The sequence below is a fragment of the Delphinus delphis genome, chromosome 12, assembly GCF_949987515.2.
Source record: "Delphinus delphis chromosome 12, mDelDel1.2, whole genome shotgun sequence".
In the NCBI taxonomy this organism is placed as follows: Eukaryota; Metazoa; Chordata; class Mammalia; order Artiodactyla; family Delphinidae; genus Delphinus; species Delphinus delphis.
Window position 1 is genome coordinate 61,431,781 of NC_082694.2, and position 20,028 is coordinate 61,451,808.

General features: G+C 38.9%; 1 protein-coding gene across 3 annotated transcripts in view; it reads right to left on the reverse strand.

The window, feature by feature from the left end:
• The window catches only part of CRIM1 (cysteine rich transmembrane BMP regulator 1), a 205,907-nt gene that overhangs the window by 42,588 nt on the left and 143,291 nt on the right, over positions 1-20,028 (reverse strand). For all 3 annotated transcript variants that reach the window (XM_060026833.1, XM_060026831.1, XM_060026832.1), the window contains 2 exons: positions 8,813-8,941; positions 1,519-1,675 (listed from right to left, as the gene is read on the reverse strand). In XM_060026833.1, coding sequence (XP_059882816.1) covers positions 1,519-1,675; positions 8,813-8,941 — 286 coding nt within the window. The remainder of the gene's footprint in view (positions 1-1,518; positions 1,676-8,812; positions 8,942-20,028) is intronic.

Here is a 20,028-nt window from a genome sequence, read left to right on the forward strand (position 1 = left end):
ACGGGAAATCCTTGGTATATAACTGCCCAAGTGATAAACTACAATCTGCTAAGTGAAATGAGAACTGAACACTAGGGTCTACGTATTTATGTCAATATAATGAAAACAATGAATTAAATGAATGCTTCACACTCCTGTCATAGACTGTGCCATTTCCAAGCCCTAACAGGGCTTTAACAGATTTGTTTGTTAACTCATTTATTCACCTACCCGTTCCTTCTTCCTTCTCCCATTTCCTTCTCTATATTTCTCCCTCAGAGGCTGTCCTTGAAACATGCGCTAGCCAATGCAGTATTCGTTTGCCTACAAGAGTCAACTTGGTCCTTCTTGAATGTGTTTACTGACAGGAATACCAACTGGAATCTATAATCCTCTAAGAGTTTTCTCTCCAAGGTGAAGTGTGGATGAATGCAGCCTTGGTTCTGAACTATCATAACACTGCAGCCAAGTGGTTGTAGGTACTATTACGATAATAATACTTCATTCTACATCAGCAGGTAAGCTAAGAAATAGCTCTACTTTTATTAATATCATATTCATATTTTAGGATTAAGGACAATGATGATTTATTAGTTTACTTGGGGAATTTTAAAGAATAATGTTCCCAAGTTAATTATCCAATTAAAATTAGAATTAAGGTTCCCCTCTCCCTGCTAAACTAGAATTTCTAAGAGGAAGAATAAAAACAATGCCTTTAAGACGCTGGGCAAGAGGTGATGGCTCTAAATCCCTTATAATTACTAGCACTATATAAACATATCAAATGGAAAAGGCAGAGAGACTAAACTGGAAGGAATCAAGGCAGGAATGACAAAGCAAAATTCTGAAAGGTTATTTTTAAGGAACCAACTTGATATAAAGACAGAAGTGGATTCTAAGACAGACACAAAAGTAACAAATGTGAAATGTCTATTTTCCCCCTAGAATAATCTGAATTTTCATGGGATTTGATTCAATAAAGAATATTTAAAAATACAAGTCATAGTTCTTATCACCAAGGAAATTCATAAGATCTACTGCTATTTTAAAGAATACTATAGACGTAGACAAGCATCAAAGTAGGACAGGGAGGCGTGGCAGGTAAGGATGCTCCATATTGCAAATCAGTAGCTGTCAATTCATCTTAAAATATAGATTAAATACGTTATCACAAAACAGTTGCTGCGACAGTGGTGCATAGTTGAAGCGCTTACAACACTGGAACCTCATGACAGTTCCATTCCCTTTGGCAGTGTCCAAAGGCCCTTGCTATGAGGAAATCTCACCCAACAGGCCCAAAGTGTCATAACAAGGCTCTAGCCCATCTTCAAAAAAGAGTAAAACTTGATTCTTATCTTTGGAGATACGGCCTTTCCCTGCTTTCTGATTCCTCTAGCAAAACAAGCATAGATATTCTGGATTCAGTACATTGCTGATTCATTCAGAAACACACACAAAACAGCCAACAAAAAAGGTAAGAGACATTTCGTCAAGCTATAGATAATTAAGAATACATCTTCTGAGTTAAGAAATACGTACAGATATCCAAATGGACAATACTTTTCACAGATTATGAGTCTGCACTTCTTGGGGCGTGGGCGGCACTGACAGATCTCACAGTTGTGGGCATCGGTTAGGAAGCCGAAGGGGCAGTCCAAGGTGCAGCCTCGTTTGAGGCCCGTGCAAAGTTCCTCCCCTGTGAAGACACATGGACAGCACATTTCTTCCAAAGATGAAAGGAACAGAACATTTGACACTTCAATGCCTTCCCCTAATCTTCCAATCTTCCACCGATGTAAATCTCTCAGCTCTACCACAGCATCAGCAATGGTTAAAAATTATGGATTGTGCTATTTCATGGTTATCAAAACGTAACTTCATGTTTTGGTACTAATATACACAATAAAGTCCAACTCTGAAAAACAGATTTCTGATCAAACCACTGATTACCATTTATTATTCAAAATGTGAGAAGTGGAAACTTACATCCCAAATTTCATTATGTATTTTTGCTCCTACTGCATGCCCATGAGAAACACATTCTTAAAGGTTCACACACGTTTACTCTTATGAGTTTTAGATGTTACCACATAATACTGCGTACCATATGCAGCATAAAGCATTGCTTACCCTTTCTTTAAAAGGTATATCTCTAATAACATAATACAAAGTGAAATAATCAGTGTTGCAATTAGATATTTTTTTCCCTACCGCTGACAAATATCCAGGTATTTAGATACTTAGTTAACTGACAAAAAAAAAAAAAAAAATTATGTGCCAAAGAAATACCTAGATTAATGTTTAACTATCCATTATTTAAAATGTTCAAACTCTCCCCTGTTAGCAGAATCTGGAGTGTTGTTTAACTGTCCTCTGTTAGTCAGTTATAACTTATTATTGTAGAAGGGAAAAAAAGGAACAAAGAAATGGTGGCTGGCACAAGAAACTTCTATTAGCTTAATGGAAGCCTTGTAAATAAATTTTAAAAGGTGTGATGTAGGGCTTACTAGAGTAATATAGGCAACAAAAATGTTAAGGTAAATAAGAAAAGCATGCTTGGTGATGTAACTAAAGCAAATTGAGACGTCTGAATTAAATGCAGAATTTGAAAGATAATCAAATTTAAAGAAGTAGACATGATGATGGCAAAAGTATGGCAATGTTTGATTATAGTTCTGCGTGGACTGGTAAAGTGGGAAGCTGAGACTACTTTTGTTGAAATAATAATAAATTTTATGTGTATATCCTTTAAGCATAAATATTGTAAATAATGTATAAGTTACTGGGAAAAACAGAACACATTTGTCCCCTCCACACACAAATCTTATAACCTAAAATTAAACCTTAACTACAATTAATAGGTGAAATGGGTTCATATTTTACATAAATATTTTAAGGTAGCATCTTTTGTGAATCTTAGCTGGCAATACTTGCATATTTAATTTGCTATCTTTTAAAAAGGATAATGTGATTTAAAGTATAATTTTCTACTTTGTCATCATCATAAACCTTTCATTACACATATTTAATATAACCTCGTGGGTCTGTATCATATTGTGAAGCAACTGATTACTAATCTGCATCCTTAAAAGTGAAATTCTAAATGGCTCATTTAAAATTTTGTAATTATATGACTTGAAAGGTCATCATTTTCCATCTCTTTCCCAATATTAAGGGAATGACGAAGGAGGGAGAAGACTGTCATAGCCACATTTCTTTCTCTGACACCGAGATCTAAGTTGTGAATCCGTTTTTCTATTGCAAAAATTTTAAGTCTTGAAACCAAGTAGATTATGTTGAGAAACAGATGAACTAACAACACTGTGAGAACATCCCTGGGGATTAAATTCCTTGTAACTCTGAGTCTGAGCACCTTTGTGCCTTTATTTCTCTGGTCCTGTAAAAAAGGAGTTTTTCTATAATTTTTAATCTAGAATGGGCTTCATCCTTAACGAAAGCTGTTGCATCACTAAGTTTAAAAAATTTGATATAAACTAAGTTTGTCTTTACCTCTGCTTTGCAGTGGAAGGGAATTTCAAGCAAAGGCTGCTATGTGTGAACAAAAATACAGGACGTTCATAGACTTCGGACTGGCTGTGACATATTGGGCAGGTTGCCACAATGCTGCCCTGGCTTGGGACTGCTCACTGCCCTGCTATCTCGTTTCTCCTCCCCAGCAGAAGGGAGCTCTAGGGCAGGGACCTATTTTCTTTATTTACACAGTCCAGGTGCTATCACGGTGCTCAGCATGGAGTGAGTGCTCAATAAATACTTGCTGAATGAATGAACCAATCAAGATTCTTGCTATTTACTCCTCTACCCTCATCAAGACTGCCACATTAACAGAAAAATAATGGGATGAAAAAACTTACTGTTAGTACTGAAAAATTTCACAATACTGGCACTTGCTAAACATCTCCAAATACCACCTTCTAGCTTAGAAATAGAGAACATTAAAGATTTCAAGGTATTCCTAGATCCATGTATCAATTATGGATTTTTCTTCAGAGAAGTATAACGTCAAGGCAAACATTTACATAAAGAGCAGAACAGATAGATTAGAAACATCTCATTCATAGATGGGTGGGAGTTTTTAAGTTTGGTTGAAAAGTTTTAGTACATCACTGGAGGCAACCACAGAAAGAATGGTGGCTTTATGTTCATAATTTTTCAACATTATGACTTTGTTGTGATCTAAGAATGCTTTCTAATCCAGAGGGGAAAATTACCATTGAAGAGAAAGTGATAAATAATGGCAAAATACAGAGCCTGTGCATTATGGCTGGTCGATAGCAGCTATGCAATAAACTGTTTATTCGGGAGAAAAAAGAAGATGTTTTTGCTCCCAGGGCCAAAATGTGGCCCAACTGTGGGGAGCATCGTTTGTACAACATGTTGTAGTTGAACACCATGGAGCCTGCAAACAGAACACAGGGTAATGGTGCCCCTAGAGTTGTGTTGTGCTTCTCTGCTGCAGGACTTCACACTCTTGGGTTCTGGCAATTCTCAGCAACATGCAAGCAGTTAAAGATACCATGAATACAGTTCCTGAGACTATTAAATAAAGAAGTGCAAGACTGCAAATGGTGGTCCCAATCTTGACCTTGATAAGTGTTTGTTCAGAGTAACAATGAAATGAAAACAGGAGCCTGCCTCCTTGTATATGATGCTGCGACCTTCTTTAGATGTTTGATTCAGATATATGTTTCATGAAAATTATGAAAGGTTTTTTCTCCCTGCTACCATTAATTTTCTCTGTCTGCACTGGTTTCTAGTTAAAAGCACTATTAATCCCTAGAATTACAGATTGTTAAAACTGGAAGAGCAGTTACAAATAATGTGATGAAATCCACTTGATTTAAAAATGTAGATGATAAGATGCTTAAAAAGATGGATGCCATTTAATTCACATAGATGTCACTTACTACATATCGTACCTATAGTAAGCTGAAATGTATTATGTATGTTTGACAGCAAACATTTTGGTTAAAAAGGAATGCTACTAACAGCTTGTAACAATGAAGTGTTAGATTTTTAGTAGCTTATCTAAATGATTTTAGTTTTAACTTTTGTTGCTATCATACATTCTTAAGCATTTTCTACCATGTTTCTTTTCTTTATTCTAAGTATGTCTTTGAATAAAGTTTAAATTCTCTATATGCCCTTGATGCATTACTTTGCTTAGCAGTGTTATAAGAAATGTTATTTGTTACAGGTTGAAAAAGAAAAGCTACAGTATGTTCAAATAAAAGAATCCTGTCATATACCTTCCATGTTCTTTTGAAGGACGTGTTTCTACTGGGTTTTGATTTCAACCTTCAAGTGACTGTCTATAATATGCTTGATTATATTGCAATAGCATTACAACATATTAGCATATTACCAATATTACCAACACATTACCAAGATTAGTCAGGGATAAGGTCCATTTTTAACTTTTTTGTACCCCTAGTTTTTGGTGTATAGTAGGCACTCAATAAATGCTAGATGAATGAAAGAAGGAATGAATGAGCAGACAACAGGCCAGTAACAGGGGAGAAATATTTATTTGGCATTGGTCTTATTTTAAGAAAGAAATATTGATGCCAGTGGTCTATATATACGTCTAACCCCTAACGGAAAACTTGGGTATAAATGGTTAGGGCCATTGCATGTGAAACAGGCTTTGGTGGGATGCAGAAAAATAACATAAAGGAGAGATTTAGACAAAATCCATACTTATCACGTAGCTGCAATGGGAAAAAGAATATACTTAGCTATCCTTCAGTACCAGGGACTTCCTTTTTTCTAAAGCTAGGTGAAAGAGAGTGAGAATACTCGAGGGTTAAAATTAAAAGGCAAAAGGAAAGTTGTTTGTGTGCGCGTCCTCAGAGGACAGGAAGAACTGGAGGCAGGTTGGTGTCGGAACAAAGGAGGGAAACTGGGGGCTTTCCACGTCAGCTAGCTCTAGCTGACTCAGAAATGCATGTTATAAACCAGCTATCGTGTCAACAATTACCATATGTCGGGTAGTAAAGCTAGCTTTGCATTCACTAATTAGTCCTCAAAACAACCCATTACTTTGGTATTATTACCTGCCCTTTACAGATGAGGACACAGAGGCTCTAGGAAATAAAGCAACTTGCCCTGATCACCCAGATACAAGTCAGTATGATGCCAGAGTCTGGGAGGAGAGATGGGTCCATACAGTCACAAGAATCTGACAACCGAGGATGTGGCAGTTTGATTTAATTTGACTCACCGCCCAAAGATGTCAAATAATCAGGACTGCTAATGGGAGGGGATGAGAGCAGAATGCTCTATGGCTCTGTCATATACTTTCCGTGTACTTCTGTGTATGATATAGACAAAATGACAAATTCCAGCTGACATAAAATGCAATGGTCTCCTGTACATATTTCCTCCTATGTGTTAATGAAATGGAGGTGCAAAGCAGGCAGTATGCATGGATGTTCCTTTTACAAAGCCAGAAAGCAACACTAACACAAAGACAGGCAGAGCAGAATTTTCCTGATAAGTCTCAATTTAAAAAAAGCCGGTCATATGCTTCTGACTTGCTTCAATGACAACTGAGGGAAATTGCTTCTTTGGATTTAACTACAAAGGGCTCATTGTGAATCAGCAGGGGTCTTAGGTAGGTGTGCCCATGTGGCCAAAAGTTCATAATAACAAAGCCCAGGTGAAGATGGTAGGCAGGGTGACTAGGTACAATGAAATCTATATTTTTAGACTTCAGAAAGTTCAGGAAAAAAAAATTAGGTATGCTCCCATGATCAGAAAGGATGTACAGCTCAAGAGATACGAGAAGGATTAAAATATAAACTCTTTGTGATACAATCACCAATTATCTTGGTGTCAAAAAATCAAAGTTGACCATTTAAGCCAACAAATATGGCTGCCAAAGCAGCTCCCTAGTAAACTTGGCTTTCCGAAGGGAGGTATAAAAGGCAGATAGGTGTATAACAGGGACTGGTCCTCCTCTGAACAGAAACAAGTGTAGGAAGGCAGACAGTCCCCGATGGGTGGAGGCTCATGGGAAATTTAAAGGTGTAAACAACCATCATCACAACAACAGTTTGATAACCTCCGTTTCAGCACCAAGTCCATCCCACAGACAGTGTGATGGTTAACAAGTAACTGAGAAAATCGAATTATGCAACTCCTACTTAGTATCTGTCTTCACCGAAAATATTCTTACAAAAGAAAGCATTGAATGATTAAGGTGAAGAGGAATACAGAGCCCAAGAAAACTGATAAATCAGAAAGTGATCATCTCTCTACATTAAGTAATTCTAACTCTCTGAGTCCAGGGTAATTATACCCAGAGGCTCATGGAGAACCTGCTGATTATAGAAGCACTGTCCATATTTGGAGACATCAGAGGGAATGGAAAGAGATTTCAGAAAACTAAAAGAGGCCAAATGTCATTTCAAAAGGGACAAAGGATTCTAGCACTACAGGAACTAAGCCTGACATTCACAACTGAAAATTCTGCAGAAGGAATGGTTAAACACGGGATATGCGACATTTAGGAAAGAAAGCAGTGAATACCAGGAGCCCAGTATAGGTTCATGAAAAACAACCCATACCCTACTAACTGCGTTTTATGTTTAAAGTAGGGTTTCCAGCAAAGGAATGTTGTAAATAGAATGTATTTTGATTTCAGATAAGATACAGATCAAGAGTTTCAAGATTTCCTTGTGGAGATGGAGCTGATATGTCGTCAGCTGAATAACTCCATAGAAGAAGTGAGGATTACGTTCAAAGTCATTTTGCAGGAAGGCCTTCAGTGCTAACAGGGCTCTCTCCTTGGTTCTATACAATTTAATTTATTTTAGTGCAATGATTTAGATGAGGACATGTAAGTTATGCTTATTTGATATAAGCTGGGAGGCATAGATAAAGTATGAGGTCACATCATCAAGATTCAAAAATATCCCAACTAGTTGGTGAACGGTTGAAAACTCTCAGGGTAATTTCTGGTTAAATTTGGCCCTGCATTTATATCATTAAAAAAAAAAATCAAACGCTCAAATACAGAACAAATGAGAATCACCTATGTGCCTCTGATGTAAAAAGTACCAACTGGTTCTAGTTGCTTATAACCTCAGTGTTAGCCAACAGTGTATAATCCAAAGAGCAAATGCTCACTTAGACCACACAATAGCACTGCAGTGATCAGACCAAATTCTGCAATACTCTGTTTGTTTCTAGGCCACACATTTACATAAGGACCTAGAAAGTTCTAGAAACTATGTCACCTGGGGAATGACTAAAGATGTTTATTCTGGTAGAAGAATTAGAGGAATTCAAAATCGTTTTAAACATGAAGGGCAATTTTTTTTTCCGGTAAGAAATGCAATATACTGTATCACATTTCAGAGATCATGGCCTGGCGACATGATTGGAATCTACGTGTAAGAGAGCTGGGATCGAGAAAGTGGAGCACATTCTAAAGACTATGGCTGCCACACATGGAATGTGACACCTCTGTGTGAGTGACCTCCTTGTCACTGATGACCCCGGCAAGGGCAGTACTGAGAGCTCCCTGGGTGTTTGGAAACATGTGCTCCAGAGTTCCCAGGGCTTCACCCATGATGCAGCCAGACATCAAGGAGTATCTGAACATAATGAAATGAGGGCAAAAACCGGAATAAAGGAGCAGCTCTTTTTCTCCAAATGACCATGTGTTTATGTTAAATACACTTTTTTTTTCCTTCTTTCAGGTTGCTAAGGGAATGTCATGAATAGGAATGAAAGAAAAGATATTCAATCACACAATATGCTTTGACAATATGAGGCTCTGAAAAAACACAGTCTTCCGTGTACTCACTGTTTTTGCACTGACAAGTTCGACAACCATTGTGATCAAGTTTGAAACCATAAATGCAGTCCTTCTCTGTCAGGGTGCAGTTTGATGACTCTCCACACGCAGGTGGATCAATTGTGATGTAGGTTGGTTCTAATAATAAAGAGAGAAAAAAAAAATCAATGAAACATATGATTACCTCTTAGATGCTATTCCATCTTTGAAATCCCACACTATGGTAAGTCACAGGAAAAAACCTAATCAGTAATCTTCATCAAATCCTAGACTTTTATACTTTCATAATGTTGTTAGCCCCTGAAAAAGAAATATTTTTATTTAAACTTTTGAAAATCCAGATGCTCTATTTCTTTACATTTGAGCAATTTACGCATTTTTGGGTACCCTCACCACTACAGAAGCAGACAAGAAAGGTTAAAATGAATTTAAATCGTTATTCTTCTATTTCCTCCTGATGTTTTCTGAGTTTATTTTTTATAACAATCAGGAAACAGCTTCCAGCTGTCAATTATCTCACTCTCCATTTTGCAATACTTCTGAAATCTATGAGCGACTTTTCAAGTTAATAAATCAGATATGTTTCTGAGCCTTTAAAACATCTGAATTTCTTTGACCTTTTATGTGACACTCTCAATTATTACAGATGACATGACAGATCACATCATCTATAGGAGTTTATACTCAGGGCTTCAGGGAGTGGGGGAGACAGACACAAGCATTCGGGAGGAAGAGAGAGCAGCCACCCTGAGATGAGATGCACAGAAGAAACCAAGGCCGGAGGTGATTTTGACCTTCACTGCCATGTTACTAATGAGGAATTGTTCTGGCCTAGAGATTACTGTTACTAAACAGTAATCACACACTTACGTGAAGTGTATTATGCGTCTATATAACATCTGAAGTGCTCTTCATAAATGCCTTCAAGTTTTGGATCACAATCGGAAAGAGACGGGTGCTGTCATTATCCCTATTTTACGGATGAGGAAATCCAACATACTGACTTGTCCAAGGTCACAGGGTTTAGTAAGTGGTGGACCCCAGATTCAAACGAGGTGTTCTGGCTCTAGGGTCACACTCTCAGCTTCTATGCAATACAAAGCGCATTGTAATGGTACCTGTTTTGCAGTGATTGATAAGGGACAGTTTATACAATGTCAGACTGTGGAGAGAGTGTTGTCAAAGGGAACAAGGACAGTGACGTATTTACGTAGCCTCTTTTCAACCCAAAGATACTATGAACTTCTTCAGAGTAAGCTGGTTCTCACAATATCTTTGTGAAGTGCTAAGTACAGAATGTCTCTACCTATGTTTTCACAAATGGAAAACATGAGGTGCAGAGAGGGTAAGTGGCTTATCTAAGTTTACATAGCAACCCAGTAGCAGGCTGGGAACAGAACAGAACAGAGGTGCCTGACCTCCTGTCCAACACTCTATCCATTAGTCCACACTGTCTTCGCAAGTTTCACCTCCCGTTACCATGGAAGAGAGACCAAAAATAAGTGTTTTAGGTGCCACTGATAAGATCAAGAGTTCTACATTTTTATCCACCTGCTAAAAGAGGCCAGTGATTCAACTCTTCACAGGTAGTGAGCAACTAGGACTTGTTAAAGAGATGCTTTCATCAGCATTCTCCCAGTGAGAGTACGTATGAAGACGGTGTAGCACATTCTCTATTTTTATTACAGCACAGTTGGCAGAACATCTCCCTGAAATTTTTATCTAAGATTTCCACTGCTGTGAAATTTCTAATTTCTTTCAACGACTAAAGTATCCTTTCTGACAGGTAACTGTAAACATCAAAAAGTGGTTTAGTTTTAGTCAAGTTTTAAGACTTAGTGAATTAAATACAGTAGTGCTGCTTTCCTCCATTCTCTTAAAATTTACTGTAAATATCAGCGGGTTTTAAACCTACAGTCTTTCCTTTATCACTACTCTTGTTACACATCCAAGATAATAATTGTTTCAGCCTTTAGCCATAAGACTGTGGAGGTTTCATCAAAATTATTCTAACCACAAATACAAGATAGAGCAGGGGACCTGGCTCGTGTCTCAGTAAACCATACCACAGATGATCCCATCGAAGGAGGAGTTAGGTCTACGTTCCAGAGAGTTAATAGCAAGGATCAGGGAAGGATTCTAAACTCTTTGTCCAGTGCTTTAGTGCATGGCTTACGGGCAAGGAAATGTCTTGGGTACATCTACGCAGACCCAAAGCTTGTATTCTTTACTGACATTTAAGTTTATGAGAAACTTTTGCCTTCAGAAAGTATACGATGGAAAAATATATATCTCGGCAGATGACACTGAAAATGCATAATAATCACAGGGCAGTATGGGATTTTATTTTCAGTGAATTTTAGGGATTTGTTAAGATAATCAATGGTGATGTGCATGCTATTTTTGGTACATATTATGATTAATGGATGGGATTAGGATTGTGCTCTGTGGCTAGAAAGTAAACAAAACAAAAAAATTGGGTTGTTTGAGGATCAGAACCACAATACTGACAGTCCCACCCTTTATCCAAATGACTGTATCCGCTAGGTAGCCAGCTCCAGGGGTACGTCAAGCACACATTTCTTTAGCAGAAGAAATATGTTCAACATGTTTCCCTGTAACATTCAGGATAACAGCTTGAGCTAAGTTTAACAAATGGGAAAAAAAATGCATAGAAGGGCTATTTAAGTAGGTGCTGGTTCTACAACGCTGTGTTGTAAATATTTTAGGTAAAACAAGTCCTCCTGGATGTCTTCCAGGCCTCAGATGACGTGGCAGAATGCAAAGAAGCCAAACATTATTCTGTGCCTCTAAAATTAATATTTCCCCATTCATCGATGATGTACTTAGAGGGAAGAAACCGGAAAGTACTTAAGTTTCAAAATCTGACTCCCTCAATACTTACTAAAATAAAACACAGAAAAACTCAACAAAACTCAACAATTTACTCTAAAGCTATTCAACTGCCCCTCAATAGATTAGGCTGAACACAACACTCATCGTGATACATTAAATGTAGACAGAAGTCTAAATTATTTTTAAAAAGCATTTTAACACTAGTCATCTCACTTTATTATGTTAAATAAGTATTCTTTTCCTTTTCAAATACAAAGTGGAACAAATTTTAAAAACTTTTTTTTTTTTTTGCAGTACGCGGGCCTCTCACTGTTGTGACCTCTCCCGTTGCAGAGCACAGGCTCTGGACGCACAAGCTCAGCGGCCATGGCTCATGGGCCCAGCCGCTCCGCGGCATGTGGGATCTTCCTGGACCGGGGCACGAACCCATGTCCCCTGCATTGGCAGGCGGACTCTCAACCACTGCGCTACCAGGGAAGCCCAGAAACTTTTTAAGGATAGTGGAGCATGTGTTTGGGGTACTTACTGCTGTTATCCTCTGTCGCTGGAGTAACTGCTGATTTGTAACAGACACATATGCAGGCAACTAGCTGTCTCCTAACATTTTATCTAAAGTCATACATTATGCACTATTCCCTTTCATCATTCTCTCAACATTTTAGTGCTCAGTTTCCTACCATGTGAGGCCATCTCTATTTTAGAATTCTGTAAACTATAAATTGTTTAGCAAAAACACTGACATTATCATAAACGGATCTGAGAATCCGCTTTCAGTCCAGTATATTAATATGTAATCTCAGAACTGGTCCTGTTACTAACATTAGGGCAGTCTTTTGAGAATGAAGTGCTGTGAGTCTACTGAAATTCAATTTCTTATTCTACATAATGAACACCAAAGTGAGACACACTTGATACCATCCTGAATGAGAGTATTTCAAATCAACCTTGCATTTACAGTCCTTAGAGAATAACCAAGAGCTGGTTAGACTTTCTGCAGTTTCTATACAAGGAAGTTCTTGGTGGGGGAAGAGGTAAGTTTGAAGAGTCCAGAATCATGGTATCACAGTATGATTGTTTCTAATCCAAATAAGTAAAGGAGCTTGAGGAAGTGTTAGTGAAATCTGTGAAACGTGCACTGTGCTTGTTAGAGCAGCCTGAAATTTGCGTATTGGGAATTGTTATTATCCCACACATTCTTTAGTTTATGCCACAGTGCTCTGAATATGGAATATATCCTGATGGGTCTTGGCCTGAAGACCAGATGATCCTCATTTAAATCCCACTTTTCTGTGCTCTTAGATTACACGGGGGTACAATACTGACATGACATGCTAGAGAGTACATGCTCCTCTAGAAGGATGACGGCGATGCCATGTCCTTGGAGAGTTTGGTGATTATCAGTTGAACAGAGGTCCTGCTAAGACTTTTGGAAACAAATGCATCTATCTGCCTGTTGCTGGAAGCAAAGAAAATGGTCTCCTTTTAAATTGGTTGGGCAGATATGCGTTAGTGGGCCTCTTTCAGAAGAGAGAAATGGTCTTGGATCTCCTTGTTTAGGAGAATGAGAAAATGCTTGCACAAGGATGGATTTGGCGAGGGGAAATTCAATGAAGTACTGCTTACAGTATCACCCTGAAATTCCATCTCATCTTGTATTGAATCAGCTGAGGAATTAAAGAAATACCTTAATGTCCTCCAAAGGAAGAAGGCTTGAAACAGCAGGAATTCATTGTCTTTGGCTACAACTATTTCTAAAGGGAACCCTGGAACCGCTTCTTTGTGGAGAAGAATTCTAGAAATATTTTCTGAGCCTAGAAGCAATAAAGAACAAAAACGGGTGTTTGTTATGTCTATATCCATTTGCTGTTTCCTACCCTGCATCTGGGTGGGAATCTCTACTTTCCTCCACCTGTCCTTTTCCTGAATGATTTTTAAAGACTTTCCAAGTACCTTATACTCTCCGAAAGAGCTATTTTTACAAGAACCCTTGGGATTGTGTCAGGAATGCAGATGTTCAGCACCAATTCTTATCCCAAGTCTTAGAAAACAAAATTCTGGAAAAAAACTATTATAACTTGCAGTAACATAAGCAAACACATATTGGCTCTTTATTTTATGTTTAATTAAAATTAGGGATGGATATTTCTTTCACATTCTAGGAAGCCCAACAAACCCCTTATCAGTAAAAACATTTCCAGGAAAACATTCACGTTTTTCAAGATTTAGAGAACCTCAGACACTAAGTTTCTGAAGAACACCACCAATATTCTACACTGATGTGCAAGTATTTTCTAGAAGCAATTTTATCTGCTTACTGGGGATATTAAGGCACTGTGATCACAATTAATTTGGTCAAGAGTATAAAGTTGAAATGAAAATCATTATTTTAACTCCAAGGCCACATCACTAGACCATAAGGTAACATACATTTCATTATTCAGGGGGTATAAATGTGTTAAGCAAATCTAAGCTCTATACTTTCTTGCTTTTTGTTATTTTACTTTATGGAAAATTTTCCAAAAAGAGGAAAGGAAAGTAAGAAGTTGAAACTCCAATTCAACCTTTTAAGGTGTTGACTTAAAGTTTTAGTATCAGTCCTGTCATCATCATATTGGATATTTCAACATGTTTGGGACAACAACAGAACAAAAAAGAATGTATTTTGACTACCAGTTATTTAAAAATGTGTAATGATAATGTTAATTTGCTTCTAAAACAATGTATATAATCACTGATTTTTATTTTTCAGATACAGCTTAAATGAAAATGTTAATAAATGCTTTTTGGTGTCTAATCTGTATTACTCCACCGAACTCCTCGTTTTGAATTAATACATACAAGGTTCTTCTCATTACCTTGATTACTATGAGCTGTTTATCTTGCAAATAATACTAATCATCTCCATTGACAAATATGTGAAGCACTCTTTCTGATTAGCAACCCTGGGAAGGCTGACAGCCAACTAGTAGCTCCTGAGTATGGGTGGGTGACTCTGGAAAAGTACACTCGTGTAAGGCATACAGAGCCACCGTGCTTAGGACTGTCTGCAGCACTGACTCTGTTAGGAGGGTAATCATTAGCTCTGGTTTCAGACCTCAATCGTCTCTAGGAGTACTGCTGCCTCCCCGTGCTGTGCTCTGGGTGAATGGCACGTCTGGAGGGCCTGGCTGTGGGCAGCAGCTGTCTGCCAGCACCCTAGATTCCTACGAATCGTACAAGTGCATGCACGCGCACACAGACACCCACAAACCAAGGGAAGTTTTTCTGGAAAAATCTCTCTATAGGCAAATTTCTAGAAAGCATAGTGGTTTTTTTTTTATGGCAGATATGTTCTTAAATTTCTTTTATAAGTTAAAAAAAATTCATATGGAAGTAATAAGATAAACGAAGCTAATTCCTATCTGTCTCTTATTACTTCTCCTTTTGGGATTTATTAATGGTTCTCATACTTCACGTAGCTTTTCTGTGTAAATTCGCAAGCCTGCTTATTTGATTGCGAGAAACAAAGATGAACAATTATGTTGTCTTTTCAGACCTAATTCAGGCACTCTCTTCCTTAAGATTTCTTGGGTGGGGGTGGGGGTAGGGGGAATGGCTGGACTTGGTTAAGCAATGTGAGTACCTAATAAGTGGGAAAATTCCAAAGCTTCACTTGGTTTATATGGCTAAATATATCAGGCCTCCTTATAGCCCTACAATTACTGGTAGCCTGTCCAGGGCCATAAAACTGGAGATAAAGTTGGCCAAGACAGAACCAAAGGAGATAGCTTATCTGTTTTACTGTGTCTTCATATGTCATTCTGTTACCACAGTTGCTTTTCAAATGTGACCATAACTAGTCAGAAAACCATTCAAATAAATCAGCAAATTGTTAACATAATTGCAGCCTAGGAAAAGGTAAAGATGAAATGTTCCCAAATGAAGCTAGAGGGAAAACTCTATTAATGTAGACAATAAGAAAAAAAAAGTTGAGGATACAAAAATTCCCTAATCTGGAAGTGGGAATTTCCATGGGGTATGAATGTGTATTTAAGAAAGTCTCATGGAGTCCTGGAAAAAACTCTCCTACAGTTGGAATTTTCAAATTCTTTCAGCCACTACACATTTATCCTTTTTTTCCTTTGTATATATTTCTCACAACAACACCTACATCCTTGTAATTTCTCAAGTACTTATCTCAGAGCAGTTTCTTTATTTTGAAATGAATGGTGTGAAAATGTTCCCAAGACTTGTATTATTTTATGGGCAGATAGAGAAGCAATATATTTACTTTAGGCCTATTTATTAACTTTGTATGCTTTTCCAAGGAATCTTGGCTGTCGGTCATATTTTTCTTCCTTTACCAATCTCATGTTTAATAGGAAAAGACAGTACTACGATTATGTGATTATTAAAAGACCACAAAGAGAAAAATTAAAAAAAAATTTTAACAGAGAATGGTGTATCTTTTTCCAGGAATTCAGCTTGAGAGAGCTCACAAAATGACTGGATTCCAAGAATAATCTGGACCTTTTATACTTGTCTTATATTTTATCCTTATATTGTTATTGTTTATTCTCACAGAGACTATATCTTGGTAACCTTTAACTGGGAAGAATGCGCCATATTTATAAGTACACGTGTATATGTGTATCTGCACATTTTAATAGCTACATTCGGCTGGGAGAGGGGTGTCAGATGGTCAGAATTCTGTTATTTCAACCTGCCGCTCTGCGAAATGGCTGACGACCAGCGGGGAAGGATCTTCACATTAGGGGCAATGGTTTGTTCACTGTGTACAACTTCAGCATCTAGCACAGTACTTGGCCCACTGTAGCACTTAATGAATGAACGAAGAGGACAAAAGGACACCTGAGAACTGAAATTCAGGACATATTTTTTTAGAAAGAGCCCCACTCAATATTGTCCCCAACAGGCCGAACCTATAATTTCCTAACTTTTGCAGGATTGGACAGTACGTTCCTTAGGGTCTTCGTCAAGGCAGAAGTCCCTTGCACATAGTAGGTACCCAATAGATGAGCTCCGCTGAAGTAGCAAGCTAGATTTAGAAGGCTGTTGTGAACCTGACACACTGGTAACAGTGAAAACTAAATGCAAGTCCCCAAACCCAAACAGTCTAAAACGAGGTACTCAGTAGCCTATGAAATGGTTAAACTATGATCTGCACTTCTGGCCTAACAAGGCACAAAAGTACACAGAGCACTGTGGAAGGCCTTCCTTCAAAATTCTTAACATAAAATCTGACACCCCATATTTCAATTACCTGGGTAATCCATTTCTGTGACTACCTCACTCCTTGATGGTGCCAAATAAATAAAGTGTTATTAAAATAGTCCTGAAAATAACCGGGCACTCACTCAACTCGGCAGCTCATCTCGTACTGGATGAAGGATGGGTGCTTGTGCCGAAGGCCCAGCAAATCTGCCTGCTGATTAAGCAACGACCGGCAGGAATCAGAGTGAGACAGGGGAAGCGTGTGGATCAGAAGGCACAAGTGTTGATGACGGTCTATCTCGGTGCTGGGCACACTCAGTGGAGACCTGACTACCACTGCTCAGGGCCTGCAGCCTGGCTGGGTGTGAATGAGGCTGGGCCCACGGCAAGCGTGAGGACAGAGACATCTGGGGAGACAGCTCAGCGCTCTCGGGTGGAGCTGTTTCCCCAGGTGGGAGAGGCAGGAACGGACAAGGGGAAGCAGGCTTTCCAAGAGGTCAAACAGCAAGGTCAAAATTCCAGGCCGAGGTTCAGGGAAAACCCGGATCAAAGGCTGGGTCACAAAAGACAAAAATAACATTTACTGGGGTCTCAGTAATGAGAATGGAGCCAGGAGCAAGAAAAGCCTTGAATCTGAGCCACGACGATCAAATACTTTGATAGTCACTGACTTATTTTCTTCACCCTCTCCCTTCTTACGATAAGGGTTCTAGAGAAGTAATGCCAAGGACACGGACTTGGGGTTAGAAGACTGAGCTTGAGTCCCTGTTCTTTCATTATCTTACACATGATGCTGAACCTCTTTGGGCTTCTATAAAGTGGGAATTCCCACTATTCCTACCTCACAAGATCATCGTAAGACTCAAATAAGATCGTAAAGAGGGAACTGTTCCGTAAACTCGAAGTGTTAACAGAATGTTACTTGTTGCTATAATTACTGTTGAAATGACTATCCTGCCTGCTTAGAGCTAGAACTGGTCTCAGATGATGGCTCAGTAAATGAATTATGAGTCCTTTTGCAAGCCTCAAATGTTCAGCTGATAAATGCTCTGACAACTGGCTTGGCATTCTGAATCCTGTCCATTGTAACTTACGCATCATTTCTATCTCCACTGATAACATGAAAAGCATCTGGGGTGTGGGTGGGTCCATGACATCCTTTTATATGGTCTGGTAAGCTTTGGAGGGTGTTAGTGACTGGCCACTGGCGCCTTTCACATCTGCTGAGTTGCAGTCTGAATATCATTGTTTCGACTTTTGACTGTGTCCATGGTGTCTCGAAGAGAAGAGAAATCTCTTCATAATCAGCTTATCCAGTGTGAGTTGAAACAATGCTTCTGTGTGCCTGGCTGACCCCATGCTTCCTCTCTCATGATGGGTGCCTTGCTCATCTTCGAAGATGAGGGCAAATTCATCACAGTACAATTTATACTGTTTTGGTAGTTTTGCCAGTAGTTCTGCCATCCTCAAGCTGAAAGAGGATATGGAAAATCCATCTCTAAAAGATGTCTTTGATCAGCAAATCTTAGTTTCAGTAAGTCAGTGATATGAAACTTATGTCAATAATGAGATAATTCAACCAGTACTTTCTTAACAATAATACTGGTGGGGGTGGTCATGTTTGAAACAATAATGTCCTCAGTGTCTCTGTCACAGCACTGCCGAACACCCCTATTGCTTTCATCTGGTCTAAGATCTCCATGGAATCTTTTTAAAACTTGGTTCCCAGAAAGCATGAGAGAGTCACAGTCTTGAAAAGATCTAAGCTTGCTGCCCTCTTTCAATACGCAAGGCCTGAGGCCGGCCCAAACTGACAGTTGATTATCTCCGAACATTTTTTTAGTTTCATGAACAAAATAGAGACTCCCTGAACTGCTTTAAAATGTGAGCTGATTTGCAGGGCAATAGCTTTCCAATTAAGCTGAAAAAGAACACCATTTTGTGTTGTCCTTCAAATGCCCAAACTACGGGTGGCAGGACCATAGTGCAAGGCACCGGCGCAGGGGCACCGAATACATAAACAAGCATTAAATATACTTTGCTGGATTCCAAAGCAGACCCAAGGCCGTCTCAAATTATATATGTATACGTTTTTAAAGTGAGGAAATGAGGACCAAGGTAACTTTTAAGTAGAAAGAATACGTTGCAGCCAGGAATGAGGTCGGCACACAGGGTGCACGCTGTGAGGTCCTGCCTGGTTGGGGACGTGGCTTACAGACTCATCTCTCAGTTTGCTCTAGCAGCCAAGGGGAAAAATCAAACCCAGAGCGCCACATGACTCTCAGGGTCCCCAAGGACCAAGCACTTGTTGGTCTTAGAATGTTCTTGGGGATTCTTAGTCTCGGTTCATGATGCTGCAGAATGAGAGCTGGAGCCTTGAACCGAATCTTATTTTCGACTGGCAGCGAGTATTAAATTCTGTGGTCTCCAGTGGTCTGGATCCCTGAATTGGGCTCTGTCTCAAACGAATGTGATAAATCCAGCTTCTCTTAGATGTGAAAGTAAAATTCACTGGCTGTGTAAACAGGTATCCTGTAGACATACACGGCAAGTGAAAACTTGGTCAAACTGCTAATAATTCAACTCGAACTGAAAAATGTGTAAAATGCAATGCATCACTATCCTCTCATGTTTTGAACAAATTTCAAAAAAGTTCTAACTGTTCATTATTGCTTGTCCCATATCAAATTTGGATTAAACTGATGGTATGACCCCAGACCAAGATCTGGCCCTGCCGAGCCCCCGGGGAACAGATTTCCCAACCTGCGTGATGATGGATAGTGAGCATTTCGGGAGTCTCAACTGCAGAGGATAACAGGTGGGTACGATCCAGCTCCCTGACACCTCAGCAGCCACCTGTGACGGGAGATCCATCAATGGGCAAGGGATGTTCTTCAGTAGACATTTTCATTCCTTCGCTCTGCCCTGTTATTTTACAACAATATTGCAGCAGGTATTTTATCTTCAACAATCCGCCAGACACAGCACAGAAAATACTTCAATAGGGCCTTTAAAAACAGTTCACTGGGTTGCTCACCATCTCTAATACTAACCCTCATGTATTAAACAATGTGAAATCATTTTCCTCATTTAAGGTTAAGACTATACAATGAGACAGTTTAAAATGGTACAATCAGAAGTGGAATTTGAGAACT